Source organism: Plecotus auritus (genome assembly GCF_963455305.1).
Source record: "Plecotus auritus genome assembly, chromosome: 9".
Taxonomy (NCBI): Eukaryota; Metazoa; Chordata; class Mammalia; order Chiroptera; family Vespertilionidae; genus Plecotus; species Plecotus auritus.
The window spans coordinates 35570209-35584701 of NC_137783.1; the positions used below are offsets into that span (position 1 = coordinate 35570209).

At 39.9% G+C, this 14493-nt stretch overlaps 1 protein-coding gene across 1 annotated transcript in view; it reads right to left on the reverse strand.

Moving 5' to 3' along the window:
- Positions 1-544: 544 nt before the first annotated feature.
- The window catches only part of LOC308258242 (uncharacterized protein), a 34068-nt gene continuing 20119 nt past the window's right edge, over positions 545-14493 (reverse strand). Inside the window, exon 2 of the mRNA XM_080688604.1 lies at positions 545-5583. Within this exon, the coding sequence (XP_080544730.1) occupies positions 4967-5583 (617 nt within the window). The 3' untranslated portion in view covers positions 545-4966. The remainder of the gene's footprint in view (positions 5584-14493) is intronic.

The window sequence follows — 14493 nt, forward strand, 5'->3', positions numbered from 1 at the left end:
AAGGCCAAATCGATTCGGAAGGAAGACAATGTTCTGCGTTTGGTGGGATCAGGAAGGTGTGGTGTATTATGAGATTCTAAAACCAGGTGAAACCGTTAATATTGATCACTACTGACAACAAATAATCAATTTGAAACATGCTTTGATCGTGAAACGACCAGAATGTGCCAGAAGACACAGCAAAGTAATTTTGCTTCATGACAATGCACCATCACACACTTCAAAACCAGTTAAAGACATGTTAAAAGATCTTGCCTGTGAAGTATTAACCCACCCACTGTATTCACCAGACCTAGCTCCTTCATATTACCACTTGTTCCAATCGATGGCACATGCACTTTCTGAGCAGCACTTCAAAACATATGAAGAAGTGGAAAATTGGGTCTCTGAATGGTTTGCCTCAAAACAAGAAAAGTTCTATTGGGACGGTATCCACAAATTACCTGAAAGATGGGGGAAATGTGTAGCTAGCGGTGGTCATTACTTTGAATAAAGCACTTTTGATATTTCTCTTGAAATTATTGTGTTTTCTTTGATTACAAAATCTGCCATTATTAACCGGTACACCTAGTAACTGCAGAAGGGTGAAGAGGCTCTAGCTTTTATACGATACTGGAGACCCAATGCACGAAATTTGTGCAAGCGGCTCAGCCCTCATAGCCCCTGCTGCCTCGGCCGGCCCTCATAGCCCCTCACAGCCTCAGCTGGCCCTCACAGGCCCAGCTTCACTCAGAAGGTCGTCTGGACGGTGATTCTGTTGTTCGGTCTAATTAGCATATTAGGTCTTTATTATATAGGATTTTCTAGGCATGAAAAGCAAAATCATGGGTGAATCTCATATAATTTTTTAGTTCAACTAATGGAACTTGGGTCTTTCAGTGTTAAAAATGAGAAAGTCCTAAGCAAACCAGGTGGAGTTGGAAGCCCCACCAATTGTCCTTGCCTTTTTTCCTACCTGGAAAATGAATATAATATACAGAGGTATAACTTTCATTTTGAGACTATATGGACAAAATCTTTATGCAGAGAGAAGTGCAAATAGGTAGGGAAAAACCTAGGTCCCTAATGCCCTATCTGAGCTGCTATATCAGCTTTGAATTGCTCTACATTTCATATTAGATAAGAAAACTTACCTGGTTTTGTTCAAATCACTGTAGTAGTATTTCCTGCTAAATGCAGCCAAATGCATTCTGAACTCATGGACACATCTGGTTGAATACAGAGATTCAGAGATGCTTTTTAAAAAATATGACTAAGCTGAGTCATGATCAATATGTAAAAATTAACAAGGTAAAAAAAAAAAAAAGGCTTTTAGCTTCAAGTAAAGCCACAGCATACACTTCATGGCCAAACTAAATTCCAATAGGAAACCAGTAGTCTCTCTGGCATGAAGACCAGAGGACAAAGTCCAGGACAGCCACAGCCATTGGACGGTAACCATGTGTGTGAGGGAGGAAAAATACATAATTCAACAAAAGAGAAAGCCAGAAAACATTAAAGTCAGCCAGAGGAAAATGACCTATAAGCACAGGGAAGCAATGATTGAATGACTACTCACTCCTCCTCAGAAACAATGGAGACTAGAAGATAGTGTAACAAAATTTTTAAAGTGCTGAAAGAAAAAAACCCACTAACCCATATGCTATACTAAGTGAAAATATCCTTCAAAAATAAAGGTAAAATAAAGACATTTTCAGATAAGGGAAGATAATTCACTGTCAGAAGATCTACATTACAAGAAATTCTCAAGGAAGCTCTCAGAGTGATGAAAAATGGTATTAGATGGAAGCTCAGAACTTGAATAGAATCTAAAATTGTAAATATATTGGTAAATATAAAAGACTATATCTTCTCTTGTTTATTAAAATAACTGAGTGTTTTAAAAATGTTATACCATTGTGTTATAGGGTTTAATTCTGTACATGTAATATTCAGAGAAAGATAAATATCACATGATCTCACTCATTTGTGGAATATAATGAACAACATAAACTGATGAACAAAAACACATCCAGAGACAGAGAAGCATCGATCAGACTGTCAAACCTCAGAGGGAGGGCAGGGGAGGGTGGGTGGGAGGGGGAGAGATCAACCAAATGACTTGTATGCATGCATAAGCATAACCAATGGACACAGACACTAGGGGGGTGAGGGCATAAGCGGGGGTGGGGGAGGGGGCAATGGGGGGATAAGGACACATATATAATACCTTAATCAATAAAGAAAAAATAATAAAATAAAATAAAAAGAATGACTACAGTATAAAGCATGGAGAATTGCAATAAATGGGTCTCTACAGGTACAAGGTTTTTACATTTTATATTAAACTAGGGGCCCAGTGCACAAAGATTTGTGCACGGGGGTGGGTCCTCAGCCTGACCTGCACCCGCTCCAATCTTTGAGCCCTCAGGGGAGCCCTCTCCAATCTGGGAGTTTCTGTCTGTCTTTGCAATCATATGAGCGAATTGTCTGACACCCCAACCCAGTTTGGTTTGGTGCTCACAGAATAATAGAGGTCTTTTTTTTTCTTTGCTCCATTGGTGGAGATTTCCTAGAAGTTGCAGGATATCTTCCCTTTAATTTTTCCTCGACACTGTGATTTTACTTATGTCTCTCACCTTTGCTTTCCCTCCATCCCCCATGCTTGAAACATGCTTTGATCGTGAAATGACCAGAATGTGCCAGAAGACATGGCAAAGTAATTTTGCTTCATGATAATGCACCATCACATACTTCAAAACCAGTTAAAGACATGTTAAAAGATCTTGCCTGTGAAGTATAGAGATAATGCTATAGAGATAATGCTAACTCTAAGCATGTTGTTGTGTACTGTGTCTATTTAGAGATATAGCTAAAAAGTCAATAGATACACTAAAATGGAATTCTAAAAAATGGCAAGATCTTGCCCCCACCCGCAACAGTAACTTGCTCCAGGCTCACTTTGCTCTAGTGTCTAGAAGATCCCACAAAGCGTCTGCCACCAGAACTACAATTCCCAGAATTCCTGGTGCTTCCTGCACTCTTGGTTTCTGCTTCCAGGGGCTGCACAAATGTGAACTCCAGCCGCCCCCAGGCCAGGTTGACAGGATTGGACACTCCAGTGGCGTCCCTGGGACACTGGCCGCTCGGCGCCAGCGTGTGTGCACACACTGGCCACAGGCTCAAAGTGGGCGGGGTCTTGGGAACACCTGCTCTGCCACTGGCTGCTCGGCGCATCCGCACTGCCCACAGGCCCGCCATCTTTGTCAGGTTAATTTGCATACTCACCCCTGATTGGCTATGGGTGTCACGGAGGTACGGTCAGTTTACATATTTGTCTATTATTAGTATAGAGATAATGCTAACTCTAAGCATGCTGTTGTGTACTGTGTCTATTAGAGATACAGCTAAAAAGTCAATAGATACACTAAAATGGAATTCTAAAAAATGTCAAGAAAATCCAAAAGAAAATAGGGGGAAGAAAGAGAAACAGAAACAGAGGGGGGGAAGCAAAAGTCAAATAAAATATGAAATCTAAATCTAACCGTATAAACAATTATAATAAACTAGAGGTCCGGTGCACAAAATTCATGCACTTGGGGGGGGGGCGGTCCTCAGCCTGGCCTGTGCCCTCTCGCAGCCAGGGACCCCTCAGGGGCTGTCTGCCTGCCGACTTAGGCCCGATCCCCATCGGGCCTAAGCCGGCAGTCAGACATTCCTCTTGCAGTCTGGGCTCTCACAGTCCTGGACCCCTTGCTCCTTACCACCTACTCGCAGCAGAGGCGGGAGAGACTCCCACCACTGCCGCTGCACTCACCAGCCATGAGCCTAGATTCTGGCTGAGCGGTGCTCCCCCTGTGGGAGCACACTGACCACCAGGGGGCATCTCCTGCATTGAGCGTCTGCCCCCTGGTGGTCAGTGCGCATCATAGCGACTGCCATTCCATCATTCAGTTGATTTGCATATTAGGGTTTTATTATATAGGATGTTAGTCAACAAAATGCTCCAATTAAAAATTAGAGATAATCATAAAGGATTGACCAAAAAAAGACCCAAAGATATGCTACCTACCCGTGTTTCCCTGAAAATAAGACAGTGTCTTATATTAATTTTTGCCCCCAAAGACACGCTAGGTCTTATTTTCAGGGGATGTCTTATTTTTCCATGAAGAAGAATACGGTACACATTTATTGTTAAATGAAAATAAAGGAAATTTATTACCTGTATATGGTACGGTAGTACGGTAGTTTTCAACACAAACCAGACAAACTGTGAATCCTACAGTATCAAGAATTTACTCATTTATTCAATGACAATCATGTCATCATCTTCTGGAACATCATCATAACAATCCAATTCCTGAATTTCCTGGTGAATTTCTTGTGACTCCATTTCTTTCAGAATCAGTGGACCAAATCTCTCATGTTTAGCAATAGCACTGTCTTTAAATGAGTACTTCTTGTCAAGGTAGCCTGCTCGCAGTGCATTTGCAATGCAACTGTCAGTGATTTTCTCCCATGAATTCTTCACCCAAGTCACAACTTCTTGCAGTTTAGGTTTCACAAAGTTTCCACGCTGATTTCTCTCCATTCTATTTTCAATGTAGTCATTAATTTCCATGCGCCAATTGTCTTTGAATGGCTTGTTTATTGCAATATCAAGAGTCTGGAGATAGGCCGTCATTCCTGCGGGAATCATTATCTGATCTATTTTTCTTTCGTGAAGAAATGTCTTCATGTCTTTAGCGCGGTGAGTGCTGGCTGCATCCCAGACTAGCAGACCTCTTTGGCTCCCTCGCATAACAAGCGGCAGCATTAAATCGACCCACTTCCTTATAACTGCTTGTGTGGCCCAGGCTTTTTCAGTTTCAAGAATAAAAACACCCCAAACACATTCAATCTTTTCCTTCTTGCCCTTAGAAATGATTAAAGGTGGGATTTTAGTGCCATCCAGACGAATTGCCAAAATACACGAAACACGTGCACTTTAGTAAGCAGTGGAGGGAATGTACGCTAAGGAGGCACACCGCTGTTCAATTGTTGTTTGAGATGATTGGCCCATAAACACTGCAGTTTCATCCATAGCAATCATGTTGGAAAGATTGTATTTAGAGAAGTCAGCATCATCAATAAATGACTTGAATGCAAGTGCTCGCTTAATAACTTGAGTATCTTCCAACCTAAACAATGTTGTAGATCTTCTTAAAGACAGTTCACTTCGCTGAAGGAAATTATCCAGCCAGTGTTGTGATGCTTTGAAGTCTTCAGGGGCTATGTCAAACTGTGGTGCCATTGCAAGGGCAAATTCTTGAATCTGAGCCCTATTCACAACTAAAGCCTTTGCTCTCCTGTCAACAACCCATTCACAGATCAGGTCTTCCAGCTTGGAAAATAATGGTTGCCGACCTGATCCACACTTGCGCTTTTTAGCATTTCCCTTGTCCACTTGTTCAATGAGGTTACCATACTCTGCTCGCCATTTTCGGACCAATTGGATACTCAACATCTTCTCTTTGCAGAAAGCAGTAAGATTTTGGCCCCAAGAGTCTTCCACGATTCCTCTCTTGTACTCCACGGAGTAGCTTTTTCTTTTTGCGCTCATTTCTAGGGGTAAAAAAAAAGGAATTGGGGTATCAAGGTGGGAGGAGGGGGATCGCTCAAAATGACACAGGGGGGATCAGAGGGGGGAATCAAAATGGCACAGGAGAATCAGAGGGGGGATTACCATTTTAGTAACCCCTTTTGATCCTCCTGTGTCATTTTGATTGTCCCCTCTGATCCTCCTGTGTCATTTTGATTGTCCCCTCTGATCCTCCTGTGTCATTTTAAGTGATCCCCCTCTCCCCACCCCTGTGCCACTGAACACCTTCACCAGACATCCCCCCTACCCCTTTATCAGACATTTACCCCCTGGGGCCGCCTGGGGACTGTCACTGGGCTTGCTGGGGCCTGGATCTGGGCTGGAGCAGGGTCTGCCACTGACTGAGAACCTTCAGTCATCATGAAGGCGGCCGCGAGCATCAGGTAGTGTCACCAGAGACAGACCAGCACTCACCACCTTCACCGCATCCCGTCCGCTCTAATCCTCCTGTTCTTCACGCATCTGCGAAAGTCTCCTCCTCTCTCCCGCCCTGCGCTCACCGCTCACTCCGACCTCCGCTCTGCCTCCACACAGCAGTGACGTCAGGACTCCGCGTAACATCACTGGTTGCTAGACGCCAGTTGGGGCGGCCCTAGCGACCAGTTTACGGTAAATTAATTTTCATTCTGAGACAGAGCCTGGAGGCCTTATTTTTGGGGGATGCCTTATATTTCACTCAGAAGGAAACCTGTAAGTAGGTCTTATTTTCAGAGGATGTTTTATTTTCGGGGAAACACGGTATAAGAATAATCTTTAAAATACAGATACAAATAGGTAGAAAGTAAATGATAGAAAAAGATATATTATGCAATAACAGATAAAATAAGACTCAAGACAACCAGAGATAAAAAGAAACATTTCATAAAGATAAAGTTTAACTCATAAGAATGAAATAACAGTCATAAATATGTATATGCCTAATAATCTGGTTTCAAAATATATGAAACAAAAATTGAAAGATTTAAAGGAAGACATAGACATAGACATCTATTTTGATAGATGATATAGGCAAAATTCAGTAAAAACAAATGATGTGAATGGCACTATACACGATCTGGTCTTAAATGATATTCCCAGTAACTACAGAATACACATTATTTTTAAGTATACATGGCATGTTCATCAACAAAGGACATTATTCATACAAAGTATGTTTTCTTACCACAGTGCAACTAAAAAAAAATCAGTAACCATAAGATATCTAAGGATTTTCTAAATGGACTGAAAAGATAGTAGTATTGAAATGTATAATTAAACACTGTCACATAGAATTATTATTTATCAAAATAATATAAAACAAAAGAATTATTTTAAAAGCCCAAACTCCAAGTTTGGGATAATAATCAAAGCCTGCAAAGGATATCTAAGTGTGAAGGCTTTAAAATTAAAAGTGGAAGGAAAAGAAACAAACTATTAAACAGATTAAATAGCACTTAGGATAAAAATAAACATTTCTAGGACAGGTCAACAGTGGCCATTTCATTCAGAAACCCTTGTAGAGTGTCTATATTGAGTAAAAGGAGCTTTACAACTCTGGTTCCTGTTCAATTTGGGGAACCCGGAGTGCATCAATTCAACTCTTTGTATTTTAGTTTCCTGTTTATTCTTATCAAACTTGGCCACAGCTCTTAGGAGAATTAATGAATTAACAATCTGAAACCATTTGGGGTTATTTGAGAAGATGGTGTTCATTTAGGTTTAATGTCCTTAGAGCAGAAGTGCTACTGGATGTTTAGTGGTTATACTGTATGCTTTTCTTCTAGAGCAGAAGTTTGTGAATACAATTCTTATCTGATCACAGTCCCTTCTATTTGGTGGTGCATAAAGCTAACATTTATTTTGAGAAATCTAAAAGAGGAAACTCTAAGGATTAAAGACTCGGACTTTAATTATCTCCTGGCTTACAGACTGAGTTATATTTTTGTAGCTGGGCAAGTAGTAGTTAAATTATCATGTCTAGAATGGGTTCCATCCTAACCTGTCCCTATCTCTTCAAGAATCCTTGTTAGCTAGTCCTTGACCAAAGGCTAGAGAGCATAGAATCCTGATCCAATAAATGATGACATTATAGAGACACACAGTGCTGTGCATAGAAATAAAGCCAAGTTTCCATTTCTCCCTCGGAAAACTTATTTAATTATAAAAATGTAAGAGTGGTTTGCAAATGCTTATTGATTCCTTAATGTACAACCATATTTGGGTGAAATATATTCATAAGACAGATTTAAGCAAGGTAACTGCAGTTTGTCTAAAAACTTGTAATCAGAATTACCTGACTAGATCAATTCTTTTTTTTCAATGTTTTCATAGTACCATGTTCCTTGAATTTGTTGCAGTTTCACAGTTGCTTTTATGATTATTTTAATAATATTTTTATCCTCTATCAGACTATAAGTTAGAAGGGCAGATAATATGTTTTGTGAACAATTATATTTCTAGCACTTAGCATAGTGACTTGCATGCAGTGTACATTAACTATTTTTCATAGAAAAATAATTATCAAGTTACAATCTTTCAACCCCATCCATATTTCTTCATCCATATAATGTAGATAATAAAATACCATTAGCTGGTGTTAAAAAGATTAGATAACATATATTAATGTTCCTTATAAACAGCAAATTGCTTTGCAAATCTTACATTTTACTAATGGCCCAGTGCACGAAATTCGTATATATTAAAAGGGAATTACAGGAAATATTTTAATATTGCTATTTGCCCTTTCTCTATAATATAAGTGTCAGAGATGAAAGAAAATTAGTAAATTGTATGTGAAAATCTCCCTCCTGTCAGACTCTGGGGCATGCCACGGGACCCAGAGTCAAGTCCCCACCCACCCGCGTGCGCCTCAAAATCGCGCAAGACCCAGACCGAGCCGGCCCCACCTCTGTCAAGCCCTGCAGGGGCCAGGGGCACAGCCTCAGATCCCCCAGCTCGGAACCTGGGTGGGGGGTGTGGCCTCAGATCCCCCAGCCCCGGCGCTAGGGTGGGGGGACGCAGCCTCAGGTCCTCCAGCCCCAGTGTGAGGGCGCAAGGGCATGGCAACCATTTGCATATTAGCTTTTTATTATATAGGATTGTTTTTATGATCCTTAGTCCCCATACCCTTCTGTCTTACCAAGAGTTCTTATCATTTCATTCCTTTCTCTACCTCCTCTCTTCTTCCTTTGCCATGTCCTCCTCTCTGTATCTATTTTCACTTACTCTAAAGTAATGATTCCTAAAAACATGAACATATTTATGGGTAAAAAATTAAGTTAACAAAGGACATTAGAACTTGATACATAGACATATTAATTATAAAATAGAATTACCAATATAATTATTAAATATCTTTCACATTTCTTTTTTTCCTCTTTCTGTCTTAAGGTTATAACTCCTTGCAATGTACATACAAATTACTGAGTTTTATAGATACTTTAAAGATTTATTTCTGTGTGACTAAGCTACCAACTTGATATCTAATTAGTCTTATTTCTTTTTAATTTTTAAGAGAAACTTGTTTTTCAGATTACTTTTATTAAGGTTGATTATATATTATATATATATATATACACATATACATGTGTGTGTGTATATATATATATATATATATATATATATATATATACTGTTTATATGGGTATCTTTTTAAAACAACTTTGAGATATAATTCACATACCATATAATTCACCTATTTAAAGTGTACAATATAATGCATCTTAGTGTATTCAGTGTTGTCCAACCACCACCATAATCTAAGTTTACCTAGAAGTGAAATATACATCTTTAAAAGGTACCTTTTTATTATCCACTAGAGGCCCGTTGCAGGAAGATTCCTGCAATAGGGCTTCCTGCGGCGGTCTGCTTCCCTCCCTTCTCCCCCGTCCCACCTTCTTCCCTCCCTTCTCCGCAGCCCCGCTTGCTTGCTTCTCTGCAACTTCGCTCCCTTCTGCAACGCTTGGCTTCCTTCTTCTACACTGTCTTCAGTCTTCGCTGTGCTCCTGGTTTTGCAAATTAACCGCCATCTTGGTTGGGTTAATTGGGATACTTGCTCCTGATTGGCTGATGGGCGTGGCTGGTGGATGTAGCGGAGTTATGTTTAATTTGTATATTACTCTTTTATTAGATAGGATACTAATTAAAAGGGTAATATGCTAATTAGACCAGACATCTTCTGGACGTCCTTCCTGACAAAGCCGGGCCTGGGACAAGCTGCCCACCTCATGGTCCCATGCGCCAGCGGCTGTGGCTATAGCCCAGGAGAGGGACAAGCTGCCCACCCTGTGGTCCCAGGTGCCAGTGCCTGCAGCTGTGGCCCGAGAGAGGGTGAAGTCGCCTGCCCCTGGTCCCCTGTGGCTGCAGCCAGCCCGGGGAAGTTGGCCTGGGTCCTGGTTGCCTGCAGCTGGCCTGAGGAGGGAATCCTGGGTCCTGGGTGCGGGGCTGAGGCAGAGGTGGCTAGGGGTGATCAGGCAGGCAGAGGTGGTTAGGGGTGATCAGGCAGGCAGGCAAGCGAGTGGTTAGGAGCCAGCGGTACCGGATTGCAAGAGGCACATCTGACTACCAGCAGTTGGACATCCCCCAAGGGGTCCCAGATTGGAGAGGGTGTAGGCCGGGCTGAGGGACCCCCACTCCTGTGCACAAATTTCGTGCACTGGGCCTCTAGTTATTGAAGAAAGTAGTAGTGATGCTATCATTTGTCATGCTTTACAAGATCTAATACTAAGGAAAAAATATCTTACGGAAGTTGTCCCCTTTTTCTTATTTAGTAGGTGTCCACATCTACCTCAACTCAGATTTTTTCATGATTTAGCTTTCTACCTACAGCCCAGAAACACTTTTCATGGATAAAATCATTTGTATATCTTCCTCCTGATTGACCCCAAGTATCAAAGGGTATTTACTAAAATATGTAGACAAAATGAAGAATCACATTGTGGAAAAGGTATGTGGTTGAAAAATCAAAGATTTGGGTTCACACCATAATTCTGCAACTCAGTAACAATGTTACCAAGAATAAATTACTTAACTCTGTGCCTGAGTTCCTTCTCTATAAAAAGAAGACAAATTAACAACACAGACCTTGTTAATCTTGTAAAGGTTAAATTTAAATGTTTTGGGTAGTATGGACATTTTAATGATGTTGATTCTACAATCCCTGAGCACGGTATGTTCTTCTGTTATGTCTTCCTCTATCTCTTTTTTCATTGTCCTGTAAATGTTAAAAAGAGTATAGCAGGATGCTTTGCAACATATGTTCTATGTACCTATGAAAAATGCTAGTCATAATTATTTTCATTGTATAATTTCAATTTAAGAGTAAGTAATATTAAGATTTTGTGAAAGGAGTTTAGTAACTACATTGAATTCTTAATCTCCAGGCTATATAATTTATTATCACCAATTCAACAGAGGTTTAGAACTGGCATGGTAGTGGGTTATAACACTGGTTGCCTTGACAAGTTATTGTGGGAAAGTGGTAAATATTCTGCTTTCAGTGATTTGTTTTTCTTCCTTTCACATACCACTAATATAAAAACTTGGAAGATTTGAGGGGACAGATGAGAAGGTGTCCTTAAAAATGACTATAGATAAGACTCAAGGAATTTGGCTCCTGCCCAGTGTTTCCCATTAATTAAATGTAAATACCTCTATTCAGCTTTCTCAATTGTGACTTAAATCTCTTCTAGTAATAGCGTCATCTATGCCTATTATCCTTAGGAAAAAAAAATTAATTTTACTTGGTTAAGTTCCTATTAACAGCATAATAGGTCCAGGTATTCAATCACTGAATCTAAGTCAGTTGGTCATGACCTAGCCCCATTTGTTTCAAATTATAATTATGTTTGCCAAGTTAAGTTTATTCATAAATCTTCCCAGGTGTCCAAAGGTCTACACGATGCTCATGTAAATTTGTTAAGAATTAAAATGCAAATTTAAGCTTAGCATCCTTTTAGATTTTATTTTCATTTATTTCAGATAACATTGTGCACTGCAGAACTGGCAATAAGCCAAAGTATCTTCCATAATTCTTACAAAATCATTATGTTTTACAAATTTGCTCTCTAGCTGGACTTCCTTGTTTGATAATGGAATAAAAAATTTTAAATAAAATTTATTCTATAGCAATAAAACTTTCAGAGACCTTATCATCATTGTCCTATATAATAAAGAGGTAATATGCAAGTTGACCATCACTCCAACACACAAGATGGCCGCCCCCATGTGGTCAAAGAGGGCCACCCCCATGTGGACACAAGATGGCCACCACAAGATGGCCGGCAGGGGAGGGCAGTTAGGGGTGACCGGGCCAGCAAAGGAGGGCAGTTGGCGGCGACCAGCCTGCAAGGAAGGATAGTTGGGGGGAACCAGGCCTGCAGGGGAGGGCAGTTGGGGGCAATCGGGCCAGCAGGGGAGCAGTTAGGCGTCGATCAGGCTGGCAGGGGAGTGGTTAGGGGGTGATCAGGCTGGCAGACAGATGCGGTTAGGGGCAATCAGGCAGGCAGGCAGGCAAGCAGTTTGGAGCCAGCAGTCCTCAATCTCCCACCAGTGGGATAGGGCCTAAATGGGCAGTCAGACATCCCTCGAGAGGTCCCAGATTGGAGAGGGTGCAGGCTGGGCTGAGGGACACGCACACATCCCTGTGCATGAATTTTGTGCACCGGGCCTCTAGTTGTTTTCATAATAAAAAATGTAAAACAATCTGTAATGCCTTGTAACTGGTCCATTGACAGAATTATTGTTTATCTCTTAAAATAAAATTCCTTATGTAAGAAAATAACATTTGGCAAAGTCAAAATGCATAATAGGTTTTTTGAGGTATAATCAAAATTTTATTCATTTTGACATGTATATGTAGCCCATGAAACCATCAACACAATCAAAATAATAATTGTTTCCAATAGTTTTCTCATGCTCCTCCCTTCCACTCCTCTCCCCATTCTCCCACTGCTGCCTCATCCCTTGGCCATCACTGATTTGCTTTCTGTCCCTGTAAATTTGATTATAATATAAATGTATTATAAAAATAAAATTAAAAAGTACTCTTTTTTGTCTATTTTCTGTTACTCCGTATAATTATTTTGAAATTCACCCACATTATTATATATCACAGTTTCTTTATCTTTTAGCCTATTCATAAATATTTGGGTTATTTTTAGTTTGGACTTTTACAAATAATGTTGCTGTGAACATTTGTCATAGGTCTTTGTATGGTCACATCCTTTTGTTTCCCTTAGGAGGAGTAGAGTGGCTGAATCACATGGTATGTGAATGCTTAACTTAAAAAACAACAACCAGCTGTTTTTCAAAATGGTTGTACCATTTTACATTCCCAGTGGCAGTATATCAGAATTCTAGTACATCCACATACTTTTTAAAAAAATTAGTTTTTTAATTTTAGCCATTCTCACAGTGGTTTGAATTTGCATTTCCCTAATTCATAATGTTGAGCATCTTTTTAAGTGCTTATTTGACATCTGTATATCATTATTATGTCTTTTGTTTCTTCAGTATTGAATTTTGAGAGTTATTTATATGTGCTGGATACAAGTTGTGCATTTTAAGTATTTTCCCCCAGTCTGTGGCTTTCTTTTCATTTGCCTAAGAGTGCCTTTTGAAGAGCTGCTGTTTTTTCATTTTGACAAAGCTCAATTTTTATGGATTGTGTCTTTGGTGTCATGTTGAAGAAATATTTGCCTAACATGAGATCACAAAGATTTTCTTTTAAAAGTTTTATAGTTTTAGGTCTTACATTTAAATTTACGACCCTTTTTAAATTTTTATTGAATTTAGAGAGGGAAGGAGGGAGGAAGAGAGAGAGAAAAAAACATTGACTTGTTATTCCACTTATTTATGCATTCATTGGTTGCTTCTTGTATGTGTCCTGACTGGAGAATGAACCCACAATTTTGGCATACTGGGAAGATTGGCAAACTCATTAGTCAACAGAACCAAATATCAACAGTACAACGATTGAAATTTCTTTTGAAAGCCAAATTTTTTAAACTTCAACTTCTTCTAACGCCACTTCTTCAAAATAGACTCACCCAGGCCGTAGTATTTTGTGGAAGAGCCACACTCAAGGGGCCAAAGAGCCGCATGTGGCTCGAGAGCCGCAGTTTGCCGACCACTGGTCTAACCAACTCAGCTACCTTTGCAGGACCTGACTTAAGTTTTGTATATAGTGCAAGGTACAGATTGAAGTTCCTTTGGAGGAATGAATATAAACTTGTAATTGTCCAGTTCCATTTGTTAAAAAGACTTTCTCCACTGAATTACCTTTGAACCATTATCTAAAAGCAGTTTTCCCAAAGCATGTGTCTCACTTTCTGTTGGAAAAATGAGACAGTTGCTTCCAGTCAATCTTTTAGCTCATACATTTTCTGATTTCCCACTTGGTCCTCTTATCCCTAGGTAAACATAGAAGTTTATTTTGACTGGTGCCCCTTATTATGATACAACAATGGATATTTTTCCTGGCTGGGAGTGAGAAGAATGAGAAAGCAGCAGCTATTTATTTGTTGTGGACTCTAATTCTGTCCCCTTTTAGTACTGTTTGTTATTTTATTTTATTATTTGTCTGTATGCAACAATTTGGTGATTCTTGCCCTTACGTGTATGATTATAGCTGGATGCATCATCCTATGTCAGTGAGATATGGACTGAGCCTTCAAAAGCCCTCTTGCACACAGATGACATCTCTTCAGAAAAATCAGACTGATATGGCAGGAAGGCACAAATTTCACACACTTTTTTACATGTCTGCTTGCTGAACCAGCCATGTAGGTAAGTCCTCCCATACAGGACAGGACAAACACATGCACAGAATTAAAAGTCTGCAGACAGAGAAATAGGAAAGGAGGTGCAAAAAATAAAAGGCATAGATAGGAAGA